We start from the raw sequence: 20,445 nt of genomic DNA on the forward strand, positions 1-20,445 counted from the left end.
ATGTCCTTCAACACAATATGGCAAAATTGGATAAAGGGAACGCTTAAGCTAGTTATTAGATTTCTGTCTAATCTGTCCACCTGCTCCACAGGAGGACATTTTAGCTCTGTTAGGTCCTACATTTCACTTGAGTTTCATGATTACATAACCAGACCCAGTCGTTCTGTTCAGTAGAGTAAAACAAAGATAGAAAAACAAACAGCATCAATAAATGAATGCTATCTTCTTGCTTTTAATTACTCTTTGCATCTTGCAATTGGCCAATATTATTAGAAAATAACAGAATCTGTTAAAAAATGCTTTCCAAATCCAGAAAATATGAAACACGTTTATCACCCCACTTGCTCCATTGAAAAAAAGTCTTTTTACTTTGATAAAATGGCAACCATAGGAGCTGTCCAAGAGACTATATGATGGGGATTACTGATGTGGAGAGAGGGAAGGGAGAGAAACGCATCGACAGATACTGGGAGATACAGTCTTGGATTTTAGTCTCTTAGCTAAGACACTTGGAGCGCTCCACCAAGACACAGTGATCAGAGCTTGGGTGATTTCCCATGGAGCATGGGGAGGCCTTGATGGGAGGCTGATCCCCTTGATGTCTCCTTGCCTCTAGGGTCCATGAGTTCCAGTAGCTGCTATACCATCTCCTGGTTTCCCAGAAAGAAAGGGCAATGCCAAGCCCAAGCCTCCTGCCCTGTCTCCACCGCTTCCCTTTTGTCTATATTTTTGTAAGATGAGACAGGGCAGGACAGCCCGTCTCCTTTGCTCGTCATTCATCTGCTCACTTAACAAACATTTATTCGCTGAATTTTATGTGCCTAGAACTGAACCAAGCAGTAGAACATTGTAGTAGGTCAGGATGAGGTAGGAGGACAAAGATGGCCATGGTGTAAAAACACTCAACCCGTACCCGTGCTTCAGAAAGAAAAGATGAAGATTTGGTTCCTTTTCTAGACCATCTGAGCCTCATTTCCAGTCAGAAATTAAACGAATGGTTTTATGATGCGTTCCCTTCATCATCTTGGACCACAGGAGATTGACATTTTAATGGCAATACGAGGGCTCAGAATAAAACTACCTTTTGATGACATATTCAACTAACGCTGAATTATAACAGAACCTTGGTGGACATGCATGTGACATCCACATAATTAGAGGACAAATTATTTTTTATTAGTGCTACTACTATTAATATAAAATTAATTTATACTCATGGACCACTGCATGTGAAGCGTTACCAAGCACAGGTAACATCCTGGCTCTGAGAATCACAAAGGCCAATGCAGCTGTAACCTGCAGCTGGCTTCCTTTCCCAGCCGCCTTCCTCTCCTCCCTACAATCCCTTCTTTCTATTGCTTTTCATTTAATTGTATCAACTCGGGAGAAATTAAACGGCAGGACTCTGTGACAGACACAAGGGCTGGGGAGCCCTTGAAGTCACTAGAGATAACCCCAGGGGCAGCTGTGCATAATTCTGTAGCACCTGGTGTGCCTTCAGGGGCAATTCTGTCAGCAGCAAGTCAACCCTGGATGCTTCAGGGTCAAGGGTAGGTAAAGTGGTGCAGGGAGTTTTATGTCACTGCTGTCCTTGTTCGGAGAAGCAGAATTTGACTGAAGCTGTCAGTTCCATGAAAGCTCATATAAGCTGCAGATGGCTCAAACGGCCAGCTTCAGAGTGGGGAATCACCTGTATTTTCACCCGGGCACACACTTCCCAAGCATACCCATAAGCCAAACTCTGTGCTCACTGCTGGAACCCAGGCGTCTTGGTGTAGACACTGAGGGGATTTCAGGGCGGAGGGTAGGTCAGTCCCATCTAGGGCTGGCTGAGTGATCATTATTAGAGCATCACCTGGGATCTTAAATCCTTGTCCTAAATTTTTTTTTAGAGAAAAGGGACTTTAGAAACAGGTGGCATCTAGATGCCCTGGCTATTAAGTAGCTCAAAGTCTGTCTGGTATTTTCCACCAAGTCCAGATCAATTAACCATGTCTTTTGTACAAACTGCTCCCTTCTGAAAAGGTTTTTATGGGTTCAGAATGCCCATTACCTTGTTTTCTTTTGTGCCTTTTTGTTAAGTTCAGTTTTTTTCCTTTACTAAAGTGCCACTTTTTAATGATCACATCAGTTTGGTGTTTCTCAGCTGGAGCAAATTGCTGTCATTTGTGTCCCACCACTGCCTCAGGGCATTTTTTCTTTCCAGTTGGTCTTTAACCTAATAACATACTTCTGTGTCTACCCTAATGGCAACTTGGTGATGATAATGGGCAGAGGCTTAATTAAAAAACATTATGAATCATACAGTTCAGTCTCTTCTAGTGTGTACGAATCCCTAAAGTGACAAGGGGGTTTCCTTTTCTTTTGTCCCTTGCAGTCTAAGTCCTTCCCTTGTTTGTGCCTCACCGCCACCAACGTCACTCTCCATACGTTATTTCTCAGGTTTACTAAAAACAGCATCTTAGGTGAGCAAAGCCCTTACCTATTTGCCAATCCCAGGGCACCTTCAACAGCTCCTTGTGCTCCATTATAGCTCTGCGAATTGAAAGAAAGCACACCTGATAAGCAACGCGTCCTACTCCTTTTTTCACTTACCAGATTTATACAAATCATGAAGCAATCAATTGAATTTCAAAAATTTCTCTGGATCACACAGAGGCAAGTCTCATTAGGCAGCCCAGCCCAAGGTTTATCCCTGCAGGATCTTGTTTGGTGAGTGAGCCAGTGGGCATGGTGGAGCACAGACCCTCCGCAGTCCTTCTCACCCAGTCTGCCTCTAGCCTCTGCTTCTTCTTGTTTAGATGCTTTCTCAAAAGTATATGGCGAGGTTGCAGGTTTAATCAGTTTTCTGATTGAGCACTCCTCAGGGCAGTGGTTCTCAAACTTAAATGTATAAAACCGCCACCTGGAGAGCACGTTAAAACAGTTTCCTGGGCTTCCCAGGTGGCGCAGTGGTTGAGAGTCCGCCTGCCGATGCAGGGGACGCGGGTTCGTGACCCGGTCCGGGAAGATCCCACATGCCGCGGAGCGGCTGGGCCCGTGAGCCGTGGCCGCTGAGCCTGCGCGTCCGGAGCCCGTGCTCCACAACGGGAGAGGCCACAGCAGTGAGAGGCCCGCGTACCGCAAAAAAAAAAAAACAACCCAAAAAACAGTTTCCTGGGCCCCATCCCTTGAAAGTCTGATTCAGTAGATCTGGGTGGGGCTCATGGATGTGTGTTTCTGACAAGTTTTCATGCGGTGCCAGTGCTGTTGGTCAGAGAACTACACCCTGAGAACCACTGTTCTGGAAGAGGGCCAGGAGGGGAGGCGCACGGCTCCACCGGTGTCCCTCTGGTTTCAGTGTGCCCTCAATGTATCCCGTTGGCCAAACACTCATATGCCACTTCCACTATTTTGGCAGCTGTGTTTCTGAAGGGCTCTGTCAGCTCTAATGGCCTATGGCTGAAGCAGATGAGCGCTAGATCTCTGAAGATATTTTTTTGGATCCAAGAATAATAATCCTTAAAATGAGCCATCCATCTACAAAATGTTGGTTAGGAACAGTTGAACTAGGCTATTTCTTTTCCTCTTACAAGCTGACGCACCAAATTTAGGAACTTTAAAATGCCAGCATGCTTTCAAAATGAACCAAAAATAAATCTTTCTTAGAAAGTCTTCCCATGTCCTTGCCTTGTTTGCTATGGAGTTTTTCACCTGCATCTCAGGATACCGAAGTTTGGAGGATTCTTGGAAACAGCCTATTTGCAAAACCAGTTTAAAGTGATACCAAAATAGCTTCCATAAATAATTTCAGACACTGCCCCAGTACAAAGAACTTACTTTGTAGAAAGTGATTTGGTGAAATCAGAATCACTTGCTTTGCAGAGATGGATTTGTTGAAATTAGTCTGGAGGTTATACTATCCTTCTTTATCTCTTATGTGAAACTAGAATCCACGGCCTTTATTGATGGAAAATTATGCTTTGTTTGACATTTATTCTTGCAACAACTTCTGAGGCCTAGTCAGTGATGACTTATATGTTCCAATGCCAGAATTATTGCAAAATTGTTGTTTCTGACTTTTTGATGCTTAGTGAATGCCTGTGTTATATCTTCACTCATTTAAGGAAAATGGAAACACTAAATTTCTAAGAGATGAATTTGTTTTTTGTTTTTCGTTTTTGTTTGGTTTTTTTTTTTGGCCGTGCACACTGCTTGTGGGATCTTAGTTCTCCTACCAGGGATTGAACCCGAGCCATGGCAGTGAAAGTGCTGAGTCCTAACCACTGGGATGCCAGGGAATTCCCTAAGAGATGAATTTGAAATATGGTTCACTTGTGCAAATCCATGGGCAATAAAAGAAAAAAATTTATAAAAGGAAAATTTAAACTATGAGTTTTCTAGTGGTGGTTACTAGTAAGACTAGTTTACTGGTTGTCAGTAGTAAACAGAATGCTCCTTTTTGGAAGCGCATCAAATCATGGCATTTACACTTAGCTTGTCTGTTTCTCTAAGTAAAACCTTGTCTGGTTTGGGAGAATCAACGTACTTCTCATGTATTCTTGTAAATTATCTTCAAAGTCCATTAAATACATCCATTAAAAATTCATTTAGTTTGGGGATAATGCGGCTTCCGAGTAGCAAACTTTGGTCTCTCTTGCCTCGCGGCCTCGGGGTTTGGGGCCCCGGGGAGGGGACCGCGAAGGTCATGCTGGGGCGGTTCCGCGCGCCGCCAGAGGAGGCGTGGCGGGCCTTGGGGCTCGTTGGCTGCTGCCTGCGGTGCCGGCTCCTCAGCACGGCGAGGCAGCCCCCGCCCGGGTCGTCAGGACCAGAGCCAAAGGGCGGCGGAGACCCCACGCGCCCCTCGCAGCCCCGGGTGAGTGCACACCTGGAGCCCTGCCTTTGCTCGCCAGTCAACCCTGCGTGCCCTTCCCATCCCACTTGGTCATAACCTCAGAAACCACTCGGCCTCAAGTTGTCCTCCACTCCGCCTGTTGACCTCCCTGGGTCACAGAATCTCATCCCGCATTTTCCTCCGGTTTGCACGGACCCTCAGCGGTAAAGAGAACCTCAGAACCGACACCCTCTCCACGTGGTTAGATACCCGGGCTTGGATTTTAGTTAGCTTTTGCGCCAAGAAAATAAATTTCAGGTGTTCTAAGCGTGGGGGCTGGGTCTCAACCTTAAGTTTCCCATGATTGAAGCGCGTCAGAGCATTTTTATTATTTATCACTTGGCTCTCCCTTCGGAGGTCTGGTGTGTATATGCTGAAATTGAGCACATGTGGGTCGTAGTGGCGTGCTGGATATGCCTTTTTTCTTTGGTTTCTCCCGGGTTCTAGTTCTGACCCCAAAAGAACTTGAGAGCCATTAGGCTCTAGTGATAGGCAAGAGAAGTGGTCTTCGGAGCTGGGGGAAGGTTAATGAGTTATTTTATCTTGGGACTTGGAAAAAGTACAAAGAAATAATGATGCAGTTTGCAAGACGTTCCACTTTTAGCTGTCTTCTACTTTGGCTTTGTTACTTTTGGAAGCCAGAGTTAGGTTGACCTCCTAAATTTATTTGGTTTATTTCTATGTATTCTCAATATCAGCACAAGCAGGTGATGCCTTGGGGTTTTGAAATCAGCATTGGGATCTAGGTCACGCGTGGTAACGATCATGGTGCTTGAGCCTTGGGGTTTTTAAATCAGCATTGGGATCTGGGTCACACGTGGTAACGATCATGGTGCTTGAGCCTTGGGGTTTTTAAATCAGCATTGGGATCTGGGTCACACGTGGTAACAATCGTGGTGATTGAGCCTTGGGGCTTTTAAATCAGCATTGGGATCTGGGTCACACGTGGTAACAATCGTGGTGCTTGAGCCTTGGGGTTTTTAAATCAGCAGTTGGGATCTGGGTCACACGTGGTAACGATCATGGTGCTTGAGCCTTGGGTCTTTTTTTTCCACATGAAAAGAAATCGGCTTAGGGAACCTTCCCTTGGAAAGAAGCGCCTTTGTAATTGTGTTAGGAGCCCAGATGCAACTGCATCCCCAGAAACTTTCAGTATTTTCTCATCCCAAAGTAACGTGAAACATGCTGTCCGTTTAACAAGATCGAGGCCTGTGTGTAGGTATCTTCAAAAATACTGTAATAAATTTAGTGTGATTAAAAAAAAATTCATTTAGTTTGGAAGAAATTTACTAATAAAGATATTGAGTTTTTCAGATTTCATGTGGGAGGTTGGTGACAGGTTTCTACCTTTGAGTTTTGTAAAATAAAGCAAACAGCCATACCCCAAATGAAAAAAAAATTGTAAGAATAAGCTCTAAGAGTATCGACTGACTGAATTTCTAATTTTTACTCACAACTGAATTCCACTGAAAAATGCCCCGAAGAGTCCAATCATTCCCAGGAATTCCACTCGGCTCAGGGTTCGGATGATGTATTCTTCCCAGACGTTAGAGATGCCGTAGAGCGTGGCTCCCCCTAAGACCAGAAGGTCCCCTACCAGCTTATTTTCCCCTAGGAACCAAAAAAAAAAAAAAAAAAAGAGGAGGCTTTATTAAAATTTTCCTAAGAAGAATTTGGCATTGGCAAAATCAGCTTCCTATGCCTATTCTTTTCTGACATTTTTATAGACGTTCTGTATTTTGCCAACTGAGATTTAGTAAAGTCCATTTGTGTGTGCTTCAGTTATGCTGTGATATAAAAAGTTTGCCTATGTCCGCAACAAGAAGTCTTCCCTAGCTAAGAAAGGGACCAGTTTCTTCTAGACTGTACCCTCTCCATAAAGCACCATGTCTTCTGTCTGAGCAAAAGGGATTATGGGTTGAAAATTTCAACTCCCCTAAAGTAAGTAACATAAGGGTGAAAATATATGTAATTCATTATCACATTAGTATTTTTCTTCTTTCATAAAAATATCTATTTGTTCTAAATTCAATTTTGGTTTCTGTCCAATCTCATAAATTCTGTACCTAGCTATTTCCTATACTTAGGCCAACTCTTTCCACTCCAGGAAGTGTGAAGCTAGGCAAGGACAGTGGGAATCAGCAGCCAGTGGCCTCACGGTGGGCTTGTACCCAAGAAGCCTCCAGCTGTGTCCTGTGTAGTTGGCTCATGGGAGCTCAGCAGACATGCAGCTCTGGGGCAGAAGAAGGCGGGATTGGGAGGGCTCTCTCTCCAGTGTGATTCTAAGGGAGAGACCCACCTTAGAGTAGCCTTGGATTTCCAGATTAGCTGGAACAACCTAAAACTGCAGAGCCAGATGTTCACTGTACAGTTGGGAGCACTGCACATTCTCTAGGAAGAGGTTTCACGTAAAAGAATCTGGGCTGGGCTTGGGGAGAGACCTCTTCACTCACGTCTTTGTGGTCGCCCCTGGAGACACATTTACTCTAATTAGTGTCACTTTTTCTAAGACAGCTTCCAACTGCTGGTAAGAATCAGAGAGAGAAAAGATACCCTGAAAGGCAGGAGAGCTTGCTGGAGTTCAAGGGAATGGAGCTGAGAGTCTGGAACTGCGAGGTCTGGGAACCCTCCCGGGGCTCATGGGGAGTGGGTGGCCCAAGAACATGAGGAGGCTCTGATAAGGAACCAGACCTCATGGCTGTGTCCCTGAGTGTGTCTTCCAGGGAAATGAAGGTTGCTGTTACAGAGCAACCTGATGAATCTTTTTTTATGTGTCAGCTAGAAAATCATGACAAAGCTTCTAATTTTAAGGAGTTCATTTGTGGAATAACCCATAAAGTAAAAAGTATCTATTACTAAGACTATAAAATTATAATGAACATGATTCAGTCACTTTTCAATAAGGACCCATTTCAGAATCTTGTGATGACATGGGGTCATTATTATGAATATCAATTATTGTTGTATTAGTGAAGTGTGGAAGTGCTGCTCGATAGAATTTTTGGTTACATGAAATTAATTTTATATGAATGGATTCAGGAAAGTTAAATATAATAAACTATTTTAATAGAACTTAGGGAAACATCAGTCCATCTTTTAAAAGTCCTAAAAAGAGGCCACACTGTTTCAATGAATAGTCTCAACAATATTTTTCAAACTCCACATTTATATCATTATGGTCTATTCTGTTAAGCCTTTGACTATATGGAATCTACTCCCGAATACTTTGAATTTTCACCAATGCAGCGATAATTATTGTTAATAATGATACAATTTTGTGTAACTGCAAGTTTAGAAGTATTTCCTAAGTTATCGGTAACAAAGTGATTAAATATTACTTATTAAAATTTTACTAATAAGTGTATTTATCAGTTTTAAATCATTTGAAAGTGGGTACCTATACATATAGCATGTATGAAATCTTAGATGATTAAATATAGTTAAATTAACTAGGACATGATTTTATCCAACCATATTGTATAATGCAGTGTTTGATATAATATTTTGTACCTACAATTTGTATCTAGTTGACTGGAAATTACAACATATTACTCTATGTTTCGTGCCCTATTAATGCTATAGATATCCGACATGGTAGAGTCAATTTCTCTGAAAGTTCACGGGGAAAATTATATCTAGCAAGTGTGTCATTTACATATGATTGAAACCACAGTGAGTGATAATGATTTGCAAATTTGGGGCAAATGTACACATCTGAAGTTATAAGAAGTTCATTCAACCCAGTGCCTTCTTTCTCTCCTCTGAATTTCACACCATTGTCACTGCGTATGGCCCCCACTGCACTTTGCTCCACGTCTATTATTTGTTAACTTGCCTGTCTTCCCCTTCCTGTTTTCTTATACAGTAGGGTTGAAGGGCCTACTGTGACTTACTTCGCTTTATATTCTCTGCGGTCCCTAGCACAGATCCTGGCACATTATAAGTTCTCAATAAGTGTTTAAATGAGTTGAGCCAATGGAACAGGTCTTAATACATGTCATGGTAAAGATTTTTAATGGTGACATCTTTCAATTCAGGTAGATGTGGGTTCTAATCACATCTCTGTCACTTATTAGTTGTTAAACATTGGGCAAGCTATAGAGTCTTTCTGACTTGTGTTTTCTTAATTTAAAATGAGGTTATGGCGAGGATACTGTAAAAAATAGTGTCAATAAGATTTAAAAATGCAAAATAATGTAAAATGCTTAACATAGCATCTGGCACTTATTAAGTGTTCAGGAAATGGTGGTTAAAAAAGAGTGAATCAATCGTTCCCTTTGAATCACCACCTGTCTGTTTGGGTTGGCCATTTCTCATTTTGGATTGCTTCTTAGTTCTAAACAACCCAGTCATGACTGCTTTGCAAGAATTGGTTTTCCTTATTAGATTTTTGATGAAGTACTAGAAACACCATGTTTGGAGGGATACTTTTGTCTGTGTGGTTGTGGGAGGAGAAGAGGGAATATTATTTCAAATCATTACTTACCACTATTTCAAGAATAAATGGTGAATTATAGTATTCTAGAGTGTTGAAAGACTGCTAATGCAATTTATGAAAATGAACCCAACTCACTGAATATTTTTGAGTTTTAAATACGACCAACTACTTTGTTTTCCTGGGACTCTCTTGGTTTTAGCACAGAAAGTCCCACTTCTGGGGAAACCCTTCCATTCTGGCCTATCTGGGACAGTCATTCATCCTAATTTACTGCAACTGAACAATGGTACCTTTCTTACATGAGTCACAATTATGGAAGAATAAGTATTAAGTGGTGTAGCAGAAAGATTTCACATCTAGGCCACACCATTTAGTACTGGTGTGTACTTGCACATGTTTCTTATCTTCCCTGAGCCTTGATTTCTTCAGCTGTAACGATGAGAAAATACTTTCTTTGCATAATTAGGAGGATTAAATGAGATGATATACAGGAACGTGCCTGGCACCAATAAAATTGTCACTTTAAAAAATTATGTTTAATTATCTAATTCTTTGAAGATGTTTTCTCTCTTGAAATAAATACAAAATTATGTCTGGTAGTAAAGAAAATGTCATTATGGTTATCTAACATCTTTGATAAGTGAACTATAAGATGCAATAAATGTATTATGGTAGAAAGAAGATACTTTGAAGAGCAAGAAATACATTTTATGATAAGGATCTATTTTAATTGAGTTTTATCTTAATCTTATTATTTTCTTACCTCCCCTTTTATATCTGTAAGTTTTCCAAGGAGAGGAGAAATGTCATGGAGAAATCTCTTTGGCCTTATTAAGTCATTTTTACACCCTCCAACCTCTATCATATTCTCAGGAGCCACTTTATTGCACGCCTTTCCCCCATGCATCAATAAATGCAGAGCTGGTCTCTCAGAGGAGACATAATGCTGGAGGAAGGTGGCAAAGAGGGAATACACATATTAGTCCCACCGATTTTCACTTGGAAAAAGACATCTCCTTTCAGCTGAGCTCAAAGGCATGGGAGCACCTATAGTGGATGACCCGTTGTTCCTGAGACAAGCACAGAATTGGAATGTAAGTGTTTTTGTGTCTGTCCCACTTTGTAGACCATTCCACAGGCTCCAAGGCAGAGTGTCCACGGCTGATATCAAAAATGCTTGAGGACAGAATTTTCAAAATCCTAAGCTAAGGAGAACCGTGGACTAAGCAATATAAAAGGGACTAGGTCGGTCATCTTTTCCTGATACAGTGATGACGATTTAAATCGGGCTGAATGCCTGCTTAAAGTTCTGGTGAGTGCCTGAAGGATTTTAGAAAAGTTCCGTCCCTGGCGAATTAATGCAATTGAACCAGCTCTACGGTAAGAGTGGTAACAAATGGAACATTTTTGATAGGGATGCACACAAAGATTATATTGTCCTCAAAATCAGTGTTATTTTCTTTTTTCAGGACATTTTATAAGATAGCTTAAATTGCTGCCTAATTTAATATTTTTGTAGCTGTAAAGCATGCCCAATCATTATTTTGTAAAATGAGCCCTTGGATCCTAAATTTGGGCTGCTGTCAGGACACTATGCCATGTAGTTAGGCATCATCAGGTGAGCACGGAAGGTACTCAACAGTGATGAGACTTAATTCTGTTAACACTGGTACTTCATATGTTACAACAGGAAAGATGCTGTGGGCCTTAAACAGATTCACACGGACAGATAAAACACCACTCCAGCATGTTTCAGCTGCCCTGCACTCTTTTTAAAAATGACCACTTTTGAAAGACTCCCAAATGGACTTATTTTCTTTTTCTTAAATAGTACTAGTACCCCTTTCCTAACGTTTCAATTGAAATCAAGAAAACATTTTTTACAGGATTAGTGAATACAACCTAGTGAAATCAATTCAAATTTGTTTAACATTTTGGGTGTAAATATTTAGATTTATAATGACAATTGTCTTCCTTGACTATGGATACAAAATGATGGCCAGGGTGAATGGCTAGAGCTCAGCAAAGCAAAATTTTCATAAATAAGGGTACATGTTGCTGTATTTACACAGTTCAAGCAAAGCTGAGAAAGTGTAATTAAATTATGACTTTATAACAACTGGGCATGTTGTATCAGACAAAAATATCGTCTGATTGGTCCAAAGAGATGATCTATATTGGGATCATGATGGGTATAGAGCAAAAACTAGCCTTTTCATGTAATATATATCAATATCACATGCAACCACTATTTCGTAGAACAGAATTTGGGAAAAGCTGGCATAGGTATTTTTAGTCCATCTGTTGTGTTGGGGACTGATTACGTTGTGTAGGCAGCATATGGAGAGGACAGAGGCTGTCTCTCTTTTGCTGTGTTGTATCTTCAGCTCCCAGCAATGTGGGAGAGGAAAGGAAGCCTGCCCAGGAGGTCAGGAGACTTGGGTTCTAGTCTCAGCTCTGTGACCTTGGGCAGCTCACTTGGCTTCCCTGTGTCTTGGAGTTTTTGTGTGTCAAATACAAAGGAGCCGAACAAGGTCCCTTTCAGTCATAAAGTTCTGTGGTGCAACTTAAAAATATAAATAACTTTCATTTCAGGTATTTCTTATGACCTAGTCTCAAAGAGAAATGCCCCAATTTTAACTTTTTATCTCTAATTCCCTAGAAGAAAAGGCAATTCCAAAACTACAGGAGAGTAGGTACTTTCTATCCTATTCCTGATGTTAACAAAGAACGTCATTTTTTTCTTGCCCCGAAACCTCTGTAACTCAAGGATTTTTGGTGCATTTTAAAGAATTACAATGCTTTAAATGTGGTCCTCTGGAAAGCATTCTGGATTAGGGCTCTTCGGAAGATTGATAGCAATTTAATGAGTAAACCTTGAAGCCTTGTAGGTCTACAAGATAATGACCTGTGACTGTTGCCTAAAACTTCCCCACAAATACACCAACAAAAAACATGCATGAGGAGACTGCACTTAGCTCTCCCTCATAAAAGTATCGAGAATTCCTAATCCAGGCTCCAAAGTTTAAATATCCACTCTTAAGCCTGTATATCTACCTTCACCCAGTAGTCTGAAAGCTCAGTCTTTCTCTGACGCGGGAGAGAAGGCGTTGGCGGGTGGGGTGTGGGGAAGGTCCCTGTGGCTCGGGAGTGGCCTGACCCACTGACACCGTCTCTAACCAGCTGGTCTGGATCAGGCAGCTTTGACCCCCAACACATCCTCCAAGTGGGTCCTGACTTTCAGCTTTAAACACCATCTGAATGTTTCTGAGTTCCTGTAGAATGGGCATGAAAGCTGTATTTTGCTTCCTTTGTTCACTAAAGAAATATGTATGAACACCTCCTATGTGCCACTGTCCTAGGTGTAGGGGAACAAACACGAGTTAAGACACAGACAGTAGGAAGCCCAGGTTCCTTGTTTCCACCATGAACCATGAACATTCCACGTCTTGCCTTGGTCTCACCCACAGAGTCAAGTAACCCGGTGAACACGGAGACTCACCTGCTCCCTGATGCCTTCCCACAAGCACATCTGCGCCCGCCATGCATCCCATTCCCAGGATGCAGACGATGATGCCGAGGAAATGCACAGCCTTGTACCGGATCAGCAGGAAGAACCAGGAGAGCAAAATCACAACCGGGATCACAAAACAGTCCAGGAGCTACAGGGAGGGAAGGAGGGAAGCAACAATAGGGAGTTCAGAGGGAAACTTTCCATATAATGGAAACTGTCAGAAAAATAAGTTTGCTCTGTAGAAAGGGCATTTCCCCTGGATCTGTGTTTTTGGGTCGACCCAGAATTGATGCAATTAAAACGACTCTGAAACAAATGCACATGAACTTTACTTAAACACCCCCCAGCTGTGAAGAAAAGGGGAGAAGGCGAATCAATAAGACAGGCTGGTGGTGAAGATTCTCCTGCCCCTGTGGTGTCAGGGCAGCTTGGCATCCACCTTCCTCAGCACCCTGGCCAACTCCACAGGGACACTCAGATGTGGGGAGAATAGACGGAACCATTTTAGATGGTCCCGGCACTCTGGGAGTAGATCTGGGAATGGGAGGTGAGGGGGCAGAGGTCTTCTAATAGTTTATAACTTATTAGAATCTAGGCAAAAGTTGCACTTAATTTCTCCCAGAACTTTCTCCCCCCTACCAATAAAAGTTACTTTAATCTCTCTTTGAAATTTCACTCTTTATAGGAAAAAAACTGCTCTAAATGTAAATGCAAATATTAATCTCAAAAGTTTATAAATACTTTAAAAATACTGTATAAAAAAGTTTAAAAGGAGGGAGAGAAAAGAATGAACAGAGTATTTAAAAAATCTTTGACTTCATTTCCTATATATTTTGTGCAAATAGTGAGATTCCACCTGAAATGGAAGCCCCAAGAGATGGTGGAAAGTTTGTCCCGGTCATGCAGCTAGACAACATAATGAAATGGGAAGACCTTGTGTGAGGAGCCAGGAGATCTGAATGTGAGTACTAGACCCTTACTTAGAGCAGTGTGACCTTGGGCAACCCACAAACTCAGGAAGCCTCAATTTCCTGTTAGTATAATGAAGATAATAATTCCTACTGACTTTCTCTAAAGATCACTGTGAAGCTCGAAGATACCACATGTGGAAGCATTTTGTAAGTTACGAGGACCTCAATGCCAGTCTATACCCTGCTTCCAAACACACGCTCTGGACTCCACAGAACTGGTTGTCTCTACCACACCTCGGTAAGATGCAGTGACTTGTGGTTACTCCATGTGAGGCAGGGTCTCCACTAGACACATGGGTGGCCCCCAGGACTCCAGACTCCATGTACCAAATGAGAAACTGGTGATCTGGTCCCACTGCACAGTACAGCTCCTCTGCTAGAATGCTAAACAGGTGGCCCTACCAGCCAGTAGCCAGATGCAGGGCAGTGATCCCTAACACTCCTTCACTCTTACTGTCTATATCCTATGGGTCACTAAATCCTGCCAGTTCACCTTCTAAACACTTCTTAAATCTACTCACGCCACTTCCGCCACCTAGACCGAACTGGCATCATCTCCTACCTGGAGCAAGCCCTTCCTTCCTGCCTCGGGTCTTCATGCATCCCCCTCCTTCTGGAATGCTCCATCTGATTCTTGAAGTCCTGCCTCCTTCTTCAGGCTCGCACCTATATTCTGCCTCCTTAAGAGAGCCTCTAGGGTCCCTAGGCTAGGTCAGGTCCTCTTCGATGATTTCCTTGTATCCTATACCTCTCCTTTATAGTGTCAATTATAATAATTCTCAATTAATATGGAATTATTGGCATAATGTCTGACTTCCCACTTGTCTGGAGTTCCATGAGAGCAGGACTATATTCCCAGCACCCAGAGTCCTGATGGGCTTATGAGAAGTATCCAAGAATAGTTATTGAACAAATACATACAAGGATTTTTAATAATCAGTAACAGCAAAATAGAGTCACCAACATTCACCAAAGGCTGAAAAATGTTTGTATATTTGCAAAGCATCCTGACCATCAGAATGGCTTTTGGTACTGTAAACAGCACTTAGGATCCTCACCATCCCAAAAGCTGTTGGTGACCTGGACAGACCCTCATGCTTCTCCGTGCCTCGGTCTTCCCTTTTGCAGAACGGAGCAAGCAATCAGAAGAGTAAGCTGTCCCCGAGGTTACTGGGGAATGATAACGCTGATAACACCGTTAACCCTAACACAGTGATGGGCTGGGGGCTAAGCCCGCGTGTCACAGCGCTCCGGGAGGGGCTGAGTTCGGGGGTGACGGCTGGTAGGACTGCACTACAGCATATGTTCACTCACTGCACAGTTAATTAGCAAGTTAATGATCCTACTTGATGTGGTAAAATGCTCTAAAGCAGGTTTCACAGCTGGCCTCAAATGCCATTTAAGTATATTAGGAAATTTGTGTTTGCCAATGAAAACTCTTCACTGGGCATAAGACAGTTGGTGTTTTGCTTTAAAAATTAGAAATGATTGAATCAACAGATAGAATATTTACCTACAGGCTCCACAATTGGGATTTCATTATCTGGCTGGAAGCCCTCGGTCAGTGAAGCTGAAGGCCTCTATGCCTGAATTACTGAAGGCAAACCAGGCCTTCATCCAATCTTTGAGGAGGGCTCAAGTGAGCTTTTGTCGTTCTCAGTGTCATTAGAAACCCCAAAGCACTTGATGAGTCCTGGGATCTGTTCTCTTAATAGATTGAGCTGAAAAATCCTTATTTGTTGAGTGCCAGTTGGCCCTTTGGGTAAGGAGGACTTTTAGAAAGAAGAGAAGGAGAAAGAAGGCTACAGTACAAACCAGGGTTTCTGGGACATTTCAGCTGGGAAGCGTGGCACCCAGCATACAGTAGGGAATCAACAATGGGTGACTAAATGAATCAAAGAATGGAGGGGCGCTTGGTATCACTGACTGTCAGAAGGGAAATTAGAGGTAATCTAGGCTGCTTCCAGCATTTGGTCTGGGATGATTCTTCATTTTGCAGGACTGCCCCAGGCTCTCTGCAGGGCACTTAGCACCACTGGGCCCTGACCACTAAAAAAAAATGCTCCTACACATTTACAAGTGCCCCTCGGGGGCAGTATCTCCCCAATTTAGAATCACAGAGCCCTTTATTTAAAAACTGAGGATTCAGAAGTTTCAAGAGGTGAAGTGATGTGCTCCCTGTTGCTATCAGCCACAGTCCTGTCCTGATTTTCTTTTTTTTGCGGTACGTGGGCCTCTCACTGTTGTGGCCTCTCCCGTTGCGGAGCCCAGGCTCCGGACGCGCAGGCTCAGCGGCCATGGCTCACGGGCCCAGCCGCTCTGCGGCATGTGGGATCTTCCCAGACCGGGGCATCAGCAGGTGGACTCTCAACCACTGCGCCACCAGGGAAGCCCCCTGATTTTTTTAAAATCATATTTTAATGAAGGTCAGTAACAGGAATTGCTACAGGTGGAGGTCTCACCACGATTTTTGTAATTAGAGACAAAAAAACTCAAAAAACAAAAAACATTTGGGAGTTGCTGTTAGTAAACAGGCTATTATTTTTTAACGATTTTTGGCTCCAGCTTTTCCCCTGTGGTCATATAGTATAAAACATACTGACAAAATAATTTTCCAATAATTTTCTGGTAGGTTAACCCCTTAGCAAAGAGGTTGTTAGAGTAATAAAAGAGAGCAGCATTATAATAGATGCCCATGACTGGGGCTGTGAAAGCAGAAAATGAACTGAAAAACTTTCGGGTTCTGTCATTAACTTTTAAGATATATTTACCTTTCTTTGCATACATTTCTATATCCAAAAGGAGATTATAAAATATCAATACCCAAAAACGAAACAAATGAATATTATTTCATAATCATCTTATACTCTGAAACATCTCCAAGAACATGAAGAACTTCAGAAAGAAAAGTTCATTACCTCTTAGATTTACCTGGCATCATTCCCCTCTAAAGATATAAGCTAATTTAGTCTTCTATATCATTCATCCTTAAGTAACACCTGCCAGTGAGGTCCACGAGCCCAGGTTATCTGATTTGATTGATGGAGGTGCTGAGGTACACCATGCTCAAAGACTGGGGGCAAAGCCTCTGAAGTCATCATGATAACACCAGGATAATGATCTGAACTTGGTAGTGTGAAATATTTCCTCAGGATAGATTCTTGGCCTGAAATTACAGAGTTAAACTCTTGATGCATATTGCCATTTTTTTCCAGGAAGTTACTGGCTATTTACTGGTCCACCATTAGCGGGCAAATATGAACTAAGATGAGAGAATTGCTTTGCAAATTAAAACTAGGTATTTCAGGTAAGGAACCTTCAAGACAGTGGAGGAGTAAGACGTGGAGATCAACCTCCTCCCCATAAATACATCAGAAATACATATGGCACATATATACAATGGAATATTACTCAGCCATAAAAAGAAACGAAATTGAGCTATTTGTAATGAGGTGGATAGACCTACAGTCTGTCATACCGAGTGAAGTAAGTCAGAAAGAGAAAGACAAATACCGTATGCTAACACATATATATGGAATTTAAGAAAAAAAATGTCATCAAGAACCTAGGGGTGAGACAGGAATAAAGACACAGACCTACTAGAGAATGGACTTGAGGATATGGGGAGGGGGAAGGGTAAGCTGTGACAAAGCGAGAGAGAGGCATGGACATATATACACTACCAAACGTAAAACAGATAGCTAGTGGGAAGCAGCCGCATAGCACAGGGAGATCAGCTCCGTGCTTTGTGACCGCCTGGAGGGGTGGGATAAGGAGGGTGGGAGGGAGGGAGACGCAAGAGGGAAGAGATATGGGAACATATGTATAACTGATTCACTTTGTTATAAAGCAGAAACTAATACACCATTGTAAAGCAATTATTCTCCAATAAAGACGTAAAAAAAAAAAATCTACATTTGGAACAACTCCTACAGAACACCTACTGAATGCTGGCAAAAGACCTCAGACTTCCCAATAGGCAAGAAACTCCCCAAGTACCTGGGTAGGGCAAAAGAAAAAAGAAAAAACAGAGACAAAAGAATAGGGACGGGACCTGCACCAGTGGGAGGGAGCTGTGAAGGAGGAAAGGTTTCCACACACTAGGAAGCCCCTTCGCAGGCGGAGACTGCGGGTGGCAGAGGGCAGAAGCTTCAGAGCCACGGAGGAGAGCGCAGCAACAGGGGTGCGGAGGGCAAAGCAGAGAGATTCCCGCACAGAGGATCGGTGCCGACCAGCATTCACCAGCTTGAGAGGCTTGTCTGCTCACCCGCCGGGTTGAGTGGGGCTGGGAGCTGAGGCTTGGGTTTCGGAGGTCAGATCCCAGGGAGAGGATTGGGGTTGGCTGCGTGAACACAGCCTGAAGGGGACTAATGCACCACAGCTAGTCGGGAGGGAGTCTGGGGAAAAGTCTGGCACTGCCTAAAAGGCAAGAGACCATTGTTTCGGGGTGCATGAGGGGAGGGAATTCAGAGCACTGCCTAAATGAGCTCCAGAGACGGGCGTGAGTCATGGCTATCAGCACAAACACCAGAAACAGGCATGAGACGCTAAGGCTGCTGCTGCCGCCACCAAGAAGCCTGTGTGCAAGCACAGGTCACTATCCACACCTCCCCTCCCAGGAGCCTGTGCAGCCCGCCACTGCCAGGATCCTGTGATCCAGGGACAACTTCCCTGGGAGAACACATGGCGTGCCTCAGGCTGTTGCATGTCATGCTGGCCTCTGCCACCGCAGGCTTGCCCCGCATTCCGTACCCCTCCCTCCCCCTGGCCTGAGTGACGCAGAGCCCCCTAATCAGCCGCTGCTTTAACTCCGTCCTGTCTGGGCGAAGAACAGACGCCAGAGGGCGACCTACACTCAGAGGCGGGGCCAAATCCAAAGCTGAACCCCGGGAGCTGGGCGAACAAAGAGAAAGGGAAATCTCTCCCAGCAGCCTCAGGAGCAGTGGAATAAATCTCCACAATCAACTTGATGTACCTGCATCTGAGGAATGCCTGAATAGACAATGAATCATCCCAAAATTGAGGAAGTGGGTTTTGGGAGCAATTGTAGACTTGTGGTTGGCTGTGACTGACTAGTTTCTCATTTATATGTTTATCTTAGTTTAGTTTTCAGCGCTTTGTTATCATTGGTGGATTGGTTTATTGGTTTGATTGCTCTCTTCTTTTCTTTTATTAGTTTTTTAAAAATAATATATTAAAATAATTTTTAATTTAATAACTTTATTTTTCATTCTTTCTTTTCTCCCTTTTCTTCTGAGCTGTGTGGCTGACAGGGTCCTGGTGCTCTGGCTGGGTGTCAGGCCTGTGCCTCTGAGGTGGGAGAGCCAAGTTCAGGGCATTGGACCAGAAGAGACCTCTTGGCCCCACATAATATCAATTGGCGAGAGCTCTCCCAGAGACCTCTGTCTCAACGCTAAGACCCAGCTCCACTAAATGGCCAGCAAGCTCGAGTGCTGGCCACCCCATGATAGACAGCTAGCAAGACAGGAAAACAACCCCACCCTTTAGCAGAGAGGCTGCCTAAAATCATACTAAGTTCACAGAAACCCCAAAACACACCACCAGACACGGTCCTGCCCATCAGAAAGACAACATCCAGCTCCATCCACCAGAACACAGGCACCGTCCCTTCCACCAGGAAGCCTTCAAAACCCATTGAACCAACCTTACCCACTGGGAGCAGAAACCAAAACCAATGGGAACTACAACCTGCAGCCTGAGAAAAGGAGACCCCAAACACAGTAAGGTAAGCAAAATGAGAAGACAGAAAAACACACAGCAGATGAAGGAGCAAGGTAAAAATCCACCAGACCTAACAAATGAAGAGGAAATAGCAGTCTACATGAAAAAGAATTCAGAGTAATGATAGTAAAGATGATCCAAAATCTTGGAAATAGAATGGACAAAATATAAGTAACATTTAACAAGGACCTAGAAGAACTAAACAGCAAACCAACAATAATGAACAACACAATAAATGAAATTAAAAATTCACTAGAGCAGAATAAAGAAAAAAGAATGAAAAGAATTGAGTATAGTCTCAGAGACCTCTGGGACAACATTAAACGCACCAACATTCAAATTATAGGGGTCCCAGAAGACGAACAGAAAAAGAAATGGCCTGAGAAAATATCTGAAATGATTACAGTTGAAAACTTCCCTAATATGGGAAAGGAAATAGTCAATCAAGTCCAGGAGGGGAGGGAATTCAGAGCACTGCCTAAATGAGCTCCAGAGACGGGCGTGAGTCATGGCTATCAGCACAAACACCAGAAACAGGTTACATAATCAAGCCTTGGTAAATTTAAGAAAATTGAAATAGTATCAGGTATCTTTTCTGACCACAACGTTATCAGACTAGATATCAATTACAGGTAAAAAACTGTAAAAAATACTAACACATGGAGGCTAAACACTACATTACGAACTAACCAAGAGATCACTGAAGAAATCAAAGAGGAAATCAAAAAAATTTACAGATGGATTCTATCAAACATTTAGAGAAGAGCTAACACCTATCCTTCTCAAACTCTTCCAAAATATAGCAGAGGAGGAACACTCCCAAACTCATTCTATGAGGCCACCAACACCCTGATACCAAAACCAAACAAAGATGTCACAAAAAAAAGAAAACTACAGGCCAATATCA

General features: G+C 42.9%; 1 protein-coding gene across 1 annotated transcript in view; it reads right to left on the bottom strand.

Annotated features, from left to right (window-relative positions):
• The window catches only part of SLC35F1 (solute carrier family 35 member F1), a 156,712-nt gene that overhangs the window by 35,321 nt on the left and 100,946 nt on the right, over window positions 1-20,445 (bottom strand). Inside the window, exons 3-5 of the mRNA XM_024756667.1 lie at window positions 12,814-12,973; window positions 6,328-6,484; window positions 2,483-2,535 (exon numbers count right to left, since the gene is read on the bottom strand). Of these exons, the coding sequence (XP_024612435.1) occupies window positions 2,483-2,535; window positions 6,328-6,484; window positions 12,814-12,973 (370 nt within the window). The remainder of the gene's footprint in view (window positions 1-2,482; window positions 2,536-6,327; window positions 6,485-12,813; window positions 12,974-20,445) is intronic.

The sequence above is a fragment of the Neophocaena asiaeorientalis genome, unplaced genomic scaffold, assembly GCF_003031525.2.
Source record: "Neophocaena asiaeorientalis asiaeorientalis breed wild unplaced genomic scaffold, Neophocaena_asiaeorientalis_V1.1 scaffold125, whole genome shotgun sequence".
Classification (NCBI taxonomy): domain Eukaryota; kingdom Metazoa; phylum Chordata; class Mammalia; order Artiodactyla; family Phocoenidae; genus Neophocaena; species Neophocaena asiaeorientalis.